Genomic DNA, 14045 nt, shown 5'->3' with positions numbered 1-14045 from the left:
AATTCCACTGTTTCAATAAAAGCTACTCTCAGTTCTCAAAGGACTCCAGAGACTCCCAGCGATTTCTTTGCCCTCTCTGCAGCCAAGGTGTTTGGCTGGCAAAGGCTGCAGCTTTGGGACACCATGGACCACCCTCATAGGTTCAGAATCAATACCCCCCTTTTCCCCAAATCACTTAAGAGGGCCCTGATTCCTCCAGACTGAGTCCCAGAAGTTATGCTTGGTCCTGCTCTTCCCCTGAGGGCTTGTGCTATCTCAGCTCAGTTTGTAAACCAGACCCAGCAATCATCCCCTCATCCCATCTCCAGCACCTTGTTCTTAATCCAACACCACTCTCTCTCATCTGGTGACATTTTTAGGCTCCCAGTAGGATCTCCCTTCTCCCACTTAGCCCAAAACCTTTGTCCAGCCTGAGAATTATAAAGAAAAAGGTAAATCATACCATGTCCCTGATTAAGCCCCTCCATGGCTTCTTATCAGCCTGAGACATATAGCCTGGTCCATGAACCATCTGTGAGCAGGTCCCACCTGCCCTCTGGACTCCCCTCTGGCCACCCACCTAACCTGATCCAGCCACACTAACCTCATTTCTGTCCCTTAAACAGAAAGTTCAGTTTCCCTTTCCAAGAAAGCACTCAAAAAATACTTTCGTATTTTCCAGTAGAAAGGCCTCCATCCCATGGCATTGTCCACAGTGTCCCCTCTGCCCAATACAGAGCTCCCTCCCAGGATCCAGCCACCCTCATGATCACTGGGCAAAGCTGTGACTATGAGCACCGTGCAGTAGGAACCACAACCATGACTCCTATTGTGACTTCCCTACACCTGGCACAGAGGCATAGGGTAGGTCTTCAGGAAATCCTGGATGGACAGGAGAAAGGGTTCAGCATGATACCTGCAGCCCTTGCAGCTCCCAGGGGCTAGCCTAGAGGAGAGGCAGCAGCGTGATACCTGAGCTGGGCTCCTCATCCTTGAGGCCCCGTCGGCTTGGCCCGGTTGTCACTTGCGCAATGATCTGCCGCAGGTGGTGCTTGAAAGTAGCTGTGTTCAGCTCCTCATACTCACAGCCCAGGGCTTCAGCTGCATGGTTTGCCCACTCAAACCGCATGAATTGCTTCCGGCCCACTGCATAAGGGATCAGGAAGAGGCTTGGCAGTGAGAGAGTACTTTCCAGGGTCTTGCTGCCCTCTAGGCCCCCCACCCTCATGGGGAAATCTAACAAGGCAGAGTTCCCAGGGAATGCCAGGCCTACTATGTGGCAGGCACTTTGTTAACCACTGGGAAACCTGATAGTGAGCAAGATAGACCGAGTGACTGTCCTCATGCATCTATCAGTCTACTGAAGGAGCAAGACAATAAGCAAGTGAACAAAATATATGGTAAAGAGAAATAAGGTAATTCTAGGTAATAATAGCCCACAGACACACACACATACACACACACACACACACACACACACACACACACACTGCAAGAAGAAACTGGAGCAGCTAATAAGATAAAGGAAGGCTGAGCGAGTTGTTACCTAACTAGAGTGGTCCCAGAGGGTCCAGAAAGGTATGATCACTGAGCTGTACTGGAAAGATGAGAAGGAGCTAGCCACATCAAGGAAGTCAAAAGAATTAAACTCTGCACACCATAGCAATACTGGCATACCCATGTTTCACAACATAATTCAAAACAGCTAAGCTATGAAGTCAGCTTGGGTAGCTGTCAACAGATGAATGAATAAAGAAAATGTGGTATACATGATGGAATATTATAAGGAAGAATGAAATCATGTCATGTGCAGGAAAATAGATGGAACTGGAAATCATTATGTTAAGTCAAATAAGCCAGACTCAAAAAGTCAAACATCATGTTTTCTCTCATATGAGCCATCTAGAAACAAAACTGTAAAGACTTTTTTATAAAGAGAAACTAAAGAGAAGAGGAAGGGGATCGGAGGAGTGGGGAGAAAAACAAAGGAGGATAAAGGATGGGAAATGATCAAGGAATGTTATATGCATGTATGAATATGCCAAAATGAAACCCATTATTCTGTATAAGTACTATGCACTAATTTTCAAAGGAGAATCAAGAAAGTACTTTAGAGGTAGAGGAGACAATCCAAAAGCCCTAAGGCAGAAGTGAGCATGGTATGTTAGAGAAACGCCATGAAGGCCAGGGTGACTGGATTAAAATGGGGGAGGAAGGCCACTAGAAAAGGCTGCAGAAGCAATGGAGAACCATGCTATGGAGAATTATAAGGTCATTTAAAATCAACAACAGAGACCTTGTACAACATGGACAATACTTAGGGCTGAATGGTAAGTGAAAAGTAGATGAGAAAACTAGACCATAGTACAGATGTAAACTTAATTATTCTTAATGGTTATTAAAATTATGAAAACAGAAATGTGGCCAAATATTAATTACAACTGAGTAAGGAGATTTGGTATTTTCCAAATTTTCTACAGTGGTTGTGCACTAACTCTGTAATCTAAATAAAAAATAAATTATTTATTAAAACAAATAACAAAAAAATAAAAAATGAAACAAGTAACAGTGCCATCCTTTAAAAATACTCTCCCATCTCTTATCTTCCCATAAGTGTGTTTCATCCTTTGAAACAAGAATGATAACTGTCCACAGAGATTTCTTAGTCCAATCCAAGAAAAGAGGGATCAACTCTTTAAAAAGATCCCTAGAAGAAAGAGTCTGGCCTATGGCAAAATTGGAAATCTGGAAAAATTATTTTATCTCAACACTATCCAAGAAGGAAAGCAATGGCCTCAGTCATTAAAGCTATCACAAGTAACTGCTCTTTACTGGGGTCCACCCATATGCCAGAGACTCAGCACCAATCACCACAAAAGCATCACTTTACCCTCATTTCATATTATTCATTTTACAGATAATGAACCAAGAGGTAATACAGCTAATAAAAAAGTAATGCCACTTTCAAAAATGATTAAGAAGATGGTGATGGTAGTGATGGTGTGATGATGTTGATGACAGTAGTGATGGTGGTGATAAGGATGAGGATGATAATGATGTGGATGACTGATGGTGGTGGTGGTGGTGAAATAGTAGTGATGATGATGGATACACTGGTAACTGATGATAGTGATGGTGATTATCCCGGTGACCATGGTCATAGGTCATAAAGATGATGGTTAATAGGGGCAACTGAGGATGGCAATGGTGGTGATGAAGGTGATAAGAATGATGACAGAATTGAGGATGTTATTATAGCATTGATTGATGATAGTGGTAGTGGTGATGATTTGGGGAGAAGATTATTTCCAAAGCAGGCTGTAAGCAGTGCAAGCTGTAAAGAGTTAACCCCACAATTGGCTCATTTATAGAAGTGAGTCCGCCAAAGCTTACATGCCAAGTAACTTGCACCCAAATTCTGTTCCCATAACCAAAAACCTTCTTAACTAGAATGACAATGTTCTAATTACAACCATATATTTTGTCTATTCTGTTCCTAATTCGAGAATGCTTTGTCTTGTCTTTTACAAGACTTGCTTACTTTAATTTCCACAGAAACTGCACAACTGCACATCTTCACACATAGCTCTGCCCTTGTACATAGCTTGTCTTTACCCCAATTGATTACTAATAAAAATTAGTGACTTGGACTGGCCAGTGCCTTTGTCAATTGCACCAGCATTGGTCATCCTGGCACTCCACTTTCTGTCTCTTTTAGTTCTGTCTTTTAGTTTTTTTCCCAGGCTTGAGTCATACACTGAGTAGGAGACTGGAGCCTACTACCGAGGTTTTCAGTAACTTTTCAGGAATCCCCAGTAGATGATGATGATGATGATGATGGTGATGATGATGATGGTGATGATAATGATGATGATAATGATGATGATGATGGTGATGATGAAAGTGGTGGTGGCCATAAGAACAGTGCTGAAAATAGTAAAACTTTATTGTCTTCATTTTATTCAACATGGCATCTTATTTAGCTCAAGGCTTTTGGTGCTAGAGAGCCTGTGATATACTTCCATGTATGACATGTGGAAAAAACTCAATGCATGATTATTGTAAATATTTGTTGCTATTATTATTATATCTTCACAAAAGTCTTAGAAAGCACTATTGCCATTTGCACTTTATAGTTGAGAAAACAGACTCAGAGAAGTCTCCGGGAAACAGACTGTACTAAATGGAAGAACTACTCTTTCACCAAAATAAGTTCCTCAAATAACATCTTTAGGAAATTTGTCATATTCTTATGACCCTGGATATATTTTCTTTTAAATGGATTCACTTATCTCTTTCATGGAAATAAATATATTGTGCAAGGAGATATTATTGCACTATCTTAAATGAGAATCCATTTTCACCTGTGACAATGGACAATAGAAGCTATAATATAAACACCAAAATGTAATTAGATTCTAATTAGACACAATACTTGTGAGCCTGAAGTCCACTCTCTTTTAGAAGGGAGATTAACAAGTACTAGAGGGAGGACTTGAAGGCTGTTATCACTGAATGAGATCACCCTCTTCCTGGTGGGGACAGAAACTAAATGAAATAGGAGGTCACTTTCTAGGTGGGTGTTCCTGTCCCTTTCCTGTCCCACCACTCTCCATGGCTGCTCTCCAAAATACAATCTCCCACACTCTACCTGCCATGACCTTCCTGACCTCAGTGAGCTGGGAGGAGTCAGGAAAGGAATTGGCCTCAGCTATTTCTGAGAGGAGGTGCAGGCAGACTCCCTAAATACTGCCTACATTAAGGGAACAGTTGAGTGCTGCTGAGAGGCACTCTGCTCATGAATCTGAGATGGTACTCAGGAGGGGAGGGCAGGAGTGAATATCTTCTGCCCCAGACCCCCGAAGTCTGGCTGACACAAAAAATCCCACCCTGTACATTCCTCTCTCTTTGCTCATGCAAGGCAGTGGCCAAAGTCTTCCCAAGAGAGGTCAAAAACCTGGAGATGCCATCCAAGGCAGAGAGAAGAGGAACTGGGCAAGATCATGGCAATGGAACAAACATTCCCATCTATCAGACTTTCAGCCAGTCACATAGTCTCAGCTTACTCATCTGCTAAATGGAATCATAAAATCCCCATGACCTCTTCATAGAGTTGTGAGGATGAGGTGGAATGGTGGTTATGTGGCTCCAGCATACCTCCTGCAGTCTGTCCATTAGCAGGAAAAGACTATGTGCAAGGGATCCTGCGGGGAGGGGAATGGCACTTGGATGTGGGGATTCTGAGCTGAGGCCACTTCTCTGACGAAAGAATGGCACATGCTGACTCAGCATCTGCCACCAACCTAAAGCCAGGGATATCACAGTAGACCTCAGATACCAGTGAGGTCAGGGACCCCAATGTCCAAGGGAGCAGGGTGGCCTGGAGAATGTTTGGGTCCTTCTACTCACAAAGCTATCAAGTGAGTACTGTGTGTGACTAATGTGCCAGTCACTGTGCTAAATAAAGTCTTCCCCTGGCTCCCCCCAACAATTTATAAAACCCTCCAAGATAAGGCACTCAAAGAACACATTTTGCAAGGGAGAGTTTCTTCACTAAAGCAGTACAGGAGGTGAGTGGCAAAGTTGGGATTTCTACCCCAGAGTGGCTTTCCGGGGCTCCTGGCAGCTATGCTGTCCTCCTGCCCTGTGAGAGCAGAGATCTGTATGGTCCTAGCTTTATCCCCGGCCCTTGGAACAGACCCAGCCCCAGAAAGGCTCAATACACCTTTGTAAAGTGAGTGATCAAATGAAGGAATGAATCACTGAACAAATGACAGTTGCTGCTGATGACAGCCCTGGCCATGCTCCTTCCCTGCTCTGCCACAGTTTGGGAAAGAGAATCCAGGAGCTTCCTGGCCCCAAGGAACCAGCTGTTTGGACACTGGCTGTTCATCAAGCCACAGTGAGGAAAGACCCAATAGAAGATAAAAGAAAGCGAGACAGATGGAACAGCAAGGAGAGATGGAAACAGAGAGAAAAGGCAGAACTGGCTCCCAGCACACTGCAGAGGATCACCACTCTCCCCACAGCTCTCCCCTCCACCCCCAGGAGGACGGGAGGCCGCACCTGGACTGACTGCAAGCTCGGTGCAGAGACCATTTCTATGTGAGCATACGGTTTCCAGCCACTCTTCTGGCTGCTGCTGGAAAGCAGGACCCATGGGGGGTGAACACATGGACCTTGACTTCCTTCCTTCTCTCCTTTCCTCCCTCCCCACCCCGCCGTGCTTCCTGGACCTTGCCCTTGAACCCTTGTCTCAGCATCTGCACCTGGCTCAGGTGCCAAGGCAAGAGAGCCACAGAGGCCGAGCCCCAGGCATGACCACACTGACAAGGTGAGGCTTGGTCTTCCCTCAGTCAGCAGGCCAGGGGCAGGCTCTCTGGAAAGGAGGTCACCCCTCACACACTGCTCTCTCCATGCCTCTCTGCCTGGTCCTCAGAGGCCATCTGCGTGGCTGGGGTGAGGCTGGGCTCCAGCCAACATGATACCAAAGGCAGGCCTGAGTCAGGGAGTCTCGGGTGGCAGCAGAGTGTGGAGCAGGATGGGGTGGCATCTCCCCGAGTGCTTCTCACTGCAATCATTTCGTGGGATATTCATCAGAGGTACCAGGAAAAATGATTCCTGTGTGATGCTGATTTGGTCAAGGCTTGGGGACATGCGCTTCCTACCTGCAGGACTTCGCAGAGCCTTTCAAGCATATCTTGTGACTCTCCAAGAACAGAAGTTCTGTTAGGACTTATTTGACCAAAGAATAATGTTCAATGAGACAATAGGGTAGGAAATACTGGTTTGTCTGAAGAAGCCCTCACTTGCCCAGGTGACTCTGAACAAATTGCCTCACCTGAGTCACTTGCCATGATCACTCTGTCAGTAAGAGGCAGGTTGGGATTTGAATAGAGAGAACAAGGTAGAAATGGCAGGGGAGAGAGAAACAGAGAGACAGAGATGGAGCTTTAGATTCTATGATGCTCAAATTCACCTGCAAAGGTAAGTTTTCCCTTGATGCTCAATGAGAAAGAGAGACAACAGAGACAGAAAGACAGGGAGACACACAGAAACAGCTTAGCCATTTTCCCTGTGCACCATGAGTTCAATCGCTATCAATTACTGTGGCCTCCTGCATTTATTAATAACCAAGTTATTTCTCCTTCCAACAATAGCTGTGCTGTTGCTGAATCACTCAACATTATGTGACTTATTTATAACACTGGCACATCTGCTTCCCGTTTCCTCACACAGAGAGTTACAATCCGGGGCCTGTGAAGACAGACCACCTGCAGGGGAGAAAGAAGCAGAAAAGGCCGGAGCTGCTGCAAGAGAAGGCATCACTCTGGAGACAGCTGCTGGGTCCGAATCCCACCTCCACCCCTCAAAGCCATGAGAGGTGGGAGACAGCAGATCAACTCTCTGAGCCTCAGTCTCCTCTTCTGCAAAGGAGGAATACCAAGTGCTGAACAGAATCTACCCCACAGAGCAGACGAAGACTCAGGAACTTATTTGTGCAGAATGCTGAGGGCAGCATGTGCTCACTACCAGTCCCTCTATTATAGTCACACTCTGAAACTTCCCACCTTAAAAATGACAAATGGATCAGGAGAAACCCCAGGAGCAAGCACAATTAGAGTAGCTACAGCTTTCTGCCTGGGGCCACCCACCAAAGTTCTGATGCTGAGACCTTGGAAAATGTGGCCCTCTTATTCCTGGAGGCCTGAACTGCTTCTCATGGCTCCTACCTGGTCCTGCTGCCTTCAGGTGCCACAGCCCCACACATCTGCACGGACTGCTCCCCCTGCCTGGCTTTGGAGAAAGTTGCCCAGGTGTCTCAGCCTTTGCCCATCTACAACTGAGTGCTCCCTGTCAGGCCTGACCAATGGGCCATCTGTAAATCACTGCTGAATGATTCATAATCCAACAGGAGCCACTGCCCCTCCCTAACAGCTGGAAAGTCAGGAACAGATCCCCTCCCAGTGCTCTGCAGACTATAAGCAGAAGTTCTGGGAAAAGAAGTTTCTAAGGGCAGGGCCAGAGATTTAGTTCAGTGGTTCCAGCACCTGACTCTAAAGCACAAGGTCCCAAGTTCAATCCCTGGTACCAAAAAAAAGGTTTATAAGGGCAAATCAGGTGGGGCGACCTCAGCCTAAACCCAGCAGGCTTGCTTTCTTCCAGGACTCCTTTCAACGTGTGTCATGAATGTACAAGAGGAAGAGAGCTGGGTGGGGAGGTGTCCTAAACTAATTGGATCAAGGAGCCAGGGGGAAAAGGCCACTATGAGGCCTCTTTGGGGTGAAGAAGGGGACAGCTGAAAGAACTAGAGGGTAAAAGCCCAAGATAGTTTCAGTTGGGCTGTGAAATCTCCAATGGAAGATGTTACTCCTTTGATCCTCAGTTTCCTTATCTGTAAAATGGAATGGCTCCTCTCCCACTGGGCCATTTTAGGGAAGAAGCAAGTCACTGGATGTAAAGCTGCCAGACAGTGTACCCAAGCCAAGGAGCAGTGTGGCCAAGGAGGATCACACTGACACCTTCAGCTGAGGAATTGCAGGGAGTTCTTTCCAGGTGACAATAAGGGTCACCTACCTATCAAACTGTTCCCTTGGAGGATGAGTCCTGTGGCCCAAGGACAGTCAGGGTCACCACATCTGAATCCTTACCACACCTCTGATCCGGTGGTCAGCACTGAATCTCACCAAGGCCACAACCCTACAGAAAGGCACTATTGCTAATTCTATTCATTATGACCCCAAGGACCAAGCAACACAATGTGTTGTAAAGAATAAGGGACAGGCTTTAAAGACAAACCCAGCTGGCCTCACACTGGGCACCTTCCCTTCCTAAGTCCCTGGCCTTATGTAACTTACTTCACTTCTCTGGAACTCTATTTACTCATCCACACAATGGGTACAGCCTCCCACACAAGGTTATGAGGATGAATCACGTAAATTATGTCTAGCAGAGGCTGACTTTGTGGTGAATATGAGCAGATAACAAGTCCACAATCATTGTCATCATCATTACTGGCATTGTTACACTTTGTCTCAGAACGGTGGGTCCAGGACCTGAGCCCTCCCTGTCTCTCCTTCAGAGAGAGGTCAGTGGAGTCTCTGGTGATCCAGGCAAACAGGGAGCCCTAGAGAGGCCCTAGTGCACCCCTTAGGCAAGTTGTGGCCCAGACCCTCAGTTTCCTCATCTGTAAAATGGGGTAACAGCATCTGCTCCAGGGGATGTTGAAATAGCCGAAGCTCTTACGACAGTTCCTGGCACCTGGGAATCACTGAATAAATGTCAGCCGCTGCTGTGACTTAGGGGAAAGAGGCCAAAAGAGAGGAGAGGCTCCCATGGGGCCTCTCAGCATGGGAGTGGCCTGGCCTCTCTGAAGCCCAGGTCTCCCTCATGACCCAGCTTCCTGTCTCCCTCCGCCCTCCCAGGACACCAGACTGCTTGGCAGCTTTGCCCTCCAGCCATGGCCATTTCAGGGAGTTCATTTTTTAAAAAAATTATAATTGTTTACATCCCAGAGCAGCCATTCCAGCTTAATGAGTGAATTTAATATGCTCAGAAAACGCAGAATAAATCCTGGCCTGTGCCCAGCTCCAGCCTGGCTGCAGCAGCTGTCGGGCAGGGAGCCAAGCGGCCAGCTGGGCAGGATGGAGGCTGCATGAGCAGCAGGGCCTGTGAAGGTCCTTGGTCAGGGTGGGCAGAGGGTGAGGCCAGGCCTCCGGCTGTGACTGCTGGTCTGGGCTGCCAGACCCAGGGCAGAGCCACCCTGAGGTAGAGCCCAGCAGCCTGCACTCCACATGCAGGGCCTCAGGTCTACGTCTCACTGGTGGAGCAACCAGGTCCCAGCCAGGTGTCGTGAGTGCCCGAGCCTGACATGTGGATGCTGCCCAGCCTGCAGGTCCCTCCCTGACTACTTCTGTTTCTGGCATTTGTCTTGAAGGGCTGTGCCTGAGGATCCCTTGAGTGACCTGACTGCTCTCCACTCTGGGCGCCCCTGCCTAGAATTCCTGTCCATCCCCAACACATCAGTGCAGTTGCCTGGTTCTTCATTTCTTGAGTGAGTAGAAACTCTGTCTTGGAACATAAGGATGGTGCCCCAGGCCAGCAAGGGCATTGTCAAGCAGTAGGCACAGACCAGAAGACGAGAAGGGAGGGGAAAAGGAAAGAGAGAGGGAACAAAAGCAGAGAGAGAAGGGGGTGGAAGAGAAGGAACTGAGGAGGAAGGGACAAAGGAGGGAGGGAGGAACCAAGCAAGATGCAGAAGCCTGGCACACGAGTCAGGAGAGCAGGAGTCTAGTCTCACCTCAACCATAGACTTGGTGTATGACGCTGAGCTAGTCTCTGGGACCTGTACAAAGAGCAGCTCGGGCTTGATTGGTCCAAGCCCTTTCCAGGCTCTTGGAAGGGCTGGTGACTCTGCCTCATACAGCCACATTGGCAGGTCAATACCAACAGAGACCTGCACTAGCCTGGGCTTCGGTAGGGCAGTGCTTGCACCCCAGGTCCACTGCACGGAGTGGCCATCCAGCCTGGACCCCTGCCGTCCTGCTCCTCCTGACTTGAGAACTCTTACTGTTCTCATGTTCAGAGGTTGAAGAACGAGTGGGGCTGGGCACACTGGTCCACCCTGGGCCCCAGGCTCATCAGCTGCCTTGGGGAGGGTAAGACCTGGCCTGTCCCCTGGGCTCCATACTTCTCCTCGTTCAGGGTGAAGCTCCCCACTGAGGTCCAGGGCAACTGGGAAGGGGTGGGGAGGAAGGGAGCCCTTTGGGATGGCAGCAGAGTACTGAGGAGCATGGTCCTGGCCAGGTGTCTCTGAGCCCTGAGGGAATCACAGAAGGAAACAAAGGGTTCAGAGGAGTGGAGAAGGCCTTGTGCCCATGAGGACAGAGGCAGCATCCCCAGTGTGGACACGGAAGGTCCATGTGCAAATGCCAAGCCTGCCTCTGGGCCCTGATGACACAGCGCAGAGCAGGCAGGAGGTCTAGCTTTGTGTTATTTCAAGGTGCATGACCTGAGTTTGTGACTTCACCTTTCTGAGCTTTGGCTTCCCCATCTACAAATGGAAATGATAACACAGCACCTACCCATAGGCGTGTGAGGGTTGGATGAGCCAACCCACCCACATAACACCCAGGAAAGTGGGCTGTGTGCATGGAACTGCCAAGCAGTCCCACTCCCAGGAACCCATGCCCCAGAATGCTCACCTGTGTACACAGCCACCTATGTACCAGGATGTACAGGGTCCTGCTATTTATGATACCAAAACAGCAGGAAACCATATAAATGCTCACTAACAGAAAAACTGTTAGGTAAACTGAGGCCCACCCATTCCAGGCAATCTTCTTTGCCCAGCAAAGAGAATTAGGGACGTCACCATCAACCAGTGTGGAAAGATGCAAAGACAAGGTACAGTGTGACATAGAACAAGCATAGGACATAGAAACGGCAATGGTGAAAGGCAACTGTGTTAACAGCAGGAACCAACCCACCAGCCCTGCATCAGCCCTGCGTGACAGGTAGCTAAGTGCAGTTTTGAAGGCTAGGGTTGTCACTCAGGGAACAGTAACGTACCAGGGTCAACATCCTGTTGTGATATGTGCTGTGGCTATGAACAATACCACCACTAGGAGACACTGTGGGAGGGTTCATGGGACTCTCAGGACGGTGTTTGTAACTTCTCATGAGTTTATAGTTACTTCAAAAGTTCAAGGAAAAAAATTGTCTGGGGGTTAACTCAGTGGTACAGCACCTGCTTAGCATGGGGGAGGTCATGGAGCTGGGTGTGGTGACACACACCTGTAATCCCAGCACTCTGAGTAGATCACAAGTTTGAACCCAGCCTGGGCAACTTGTCGATTTAGCAAGACTCTGTCTCGAAATGATAGATTGGTGGATGGATGGATGGATGGATGGATAGATGCACAGTTCGGCATGAAGACCCTGGGTTCAACACCCAGTACCACAAAAAAAAAAAAACCAAGGAAGTACTAAAACAGCCTGTTGGGCAGTGAACCTACCCTGTAGGACCCTGCAATGGTGGATACAATTGTCAACATCATATGTATGGTGCACACACGGTGAAGGTGTCTGATTCTCAGGTCATTGGTTGTAACAAATGGGCCACATGTGACGCTGTATCAGGGGAGGCTGGGAGGAGGACGGGGAGAGATGAGAATATTTGGGAACTCCGTACTTGCTAAATATTTCTGTAAATACTCCAAATTAATGCTCCAAATTATAAAGTCCATTAAATTTTCTGAAAAGTCTGAAGGAAGGATGGGCCTTAAACTGTTCCCAGTGGTCCCTCCTCGAAGGCAGTGGGATCTGAGGCATAAGGAGGGTCTGTTTTTCTTTTTTCTTTCTTTCTCTTTCTTTCTTTCTTTCTTTCCTTCTTTCTTTCTTTCCTTCTTTCTTTCTTTCTTTCCTTCTCTCTATATTCTTTGTACTGGTTCCATTTTTTACAGAAAGACAACATGAAAGCATTTTTCATGCAATTGCTTTAGAGCAAGGGGAACAGGCATGCCCTCCACAAAGCCCTAGACTGTGGAGGGTCACTGCTCTGTGGCAATAGCATCGCTGTCATCGGTATCACAGGCCTTCTGTTCTCAGGGTCTCACCCCACTGTGGAAAGCATCTGGCTACCTCCCCCTGTCCCTGGATGGGTTAACCTTGCTGGTGATGGTGCTGGGTCCTGAAAGAAAGACTTTGTTACTGTTGGTACTGTCTCTCCTTCCAGTGGACACTCTGCTGGCTCCCCAAGTTCCAGCGCCACTTACTCAGGGCCTGATGCTTTTATTATGGCAGGTGGGAGCTGAGGAATGGCAGCCTCCTTTATTACCCCATTATAGCCCACCTTGGCTTATATATGGGCTGCCTGTGCCATATATTAGGCAGCAGGTCCACAGGAAGTAGCTGGCAAATCTTGTGAGAGACAAATAAATGAAGCACCACACTGACCTTCAGAGAAAAAAACACCAGGCAACATGACCATAGAGACAGGCATCATTCATCCTAGGTGCCATTTTGGACTCTGAACTTTATTGTCATTTTTTGAGAAGCAATGCGGGATGGTGGAAAGCTTGACTTTCTGGGAAGAGTACAATGTCTTCCACAGCTGCAGGACCACATGAATAGGAAGGATTAAAGACCAGCCCAGGGGGCCTTCCCTCCTCAGTTATGCTGGGAAACTCCCCTGGACACCCGGTTTCCTACTGATAAGAATAACAAAAACAGCAGAGCTTTAAATATTCAGACTACATAATGGACGATTTCAGGAATGCTGGGAGGTGGACATTATTACAACCCCATTTTACAGTCTCAGAGGTCAGGGGAGTCACCAAGATTACATAGTCGATTGAATACTGGTCACCCATAGCCTCGATTCTGAGCTCTCTTCCATTCTGCTTAGCAGGCCAACCTTCCCTACAGAGGGCTGTGTGGGGATTGAAGGATCGGATGGAGACAGGGTGGAGCTGGGAAGGGGCTCTTAAGAGAGAGCAAAGATCTGAACACCCAGAATGCTCCTGGGGCTGGGCCAGCCAGACAGCCTCGTGGAGGAGACAAAGAGGAAATCTGGGGGCAGACAGGCCCTGCATTCGACCTTCTCTCAGGCACACTGACTTTGACCAGGATGCTTAACCTCTCCTGAGCCTCTGTATCCTAACCCACAAAATGGTGACTCCATCCCTACCTGTCAAGGCTGCTGTGAGAATTCAGAGACAATCCCCAGAAAGTGACCCCCAGCCTTGGCCTGGGGCAGGGAACCGGGGACTCTGGGGGATTTTGTTCATGGAGGTTATGCCAGGAAGAGCACCGTGCTGGATTTTAATCTCACATAGCCAAGATGCCCCAAGACACAGGAATTGTTTCTTGCAGCACAGAAAGTATGGACAGCATCCTAGATCTACTCTTTTATGGCAAGAAAGTCCTTGGTGGGTATCTGAGGATGGTGAGGATGCTGATAATAAACACGGGGCACAAGTCCACAGAGCATCCTCTTCCACCTCAGCAGGGAGTTGGGAAGCACAGGTGTGGAGATCTACAAGCTGTGTAATGTCACAGTTCAC

At 47.9% G+C, this 14045-nt stretch overlaps 1 protein-coding gene across 4 annotated transcripts in view; it reads right to left on the bottom strand.

Annotated features, from left to right (window-relative positions):
• Window positions 1-14045, bottom strand: part of Myo18b (myosin XVIIIB) — a 280964-nt gene that overhangs the window by 212563 nt on the left and 54356 nt on the right. For all 4 annotated transcript variants that reach the window (XR_015446186.1, XM_087198064.1, XM_087198065.1 and 1 more), the window contains exon 13: window positions 952-1125. Coding sequence is in view for 3 of the 4 variants with exons in the window: in XM_087198064.1 (XP_087054190.1) it covers window positions 952-1125 (174 nt within the window). In the remaining variant the exon portion in view is untranslated. The remainder of the gene's footprint in view (window positions 1-951; window positions 1126-14045) is intronic.

The sequence above is a fragment of the Heterocephalus glaber genome, unplaced genomic scaffold (assembly GCF_053883595.1).
Source record: "Heterocephalus glaber isolate CG9 unplaced genomic scaffold, H.glaber_assembly_v1.0 deba00001687, whole genome shotgun sequence".
Classification (NCBI taxonomy): domain Eukaryota; kingdom Metazoa; phylum Chordata; class Mammalia; order Rodentia; family Bathyergidae; genus Heterocephalus; species Heterocephalus glaber.
Note: the sequence above shows the minus strand (reverse complement) of the source record. Positions and strands in the feature narration are given on the sequence as shown.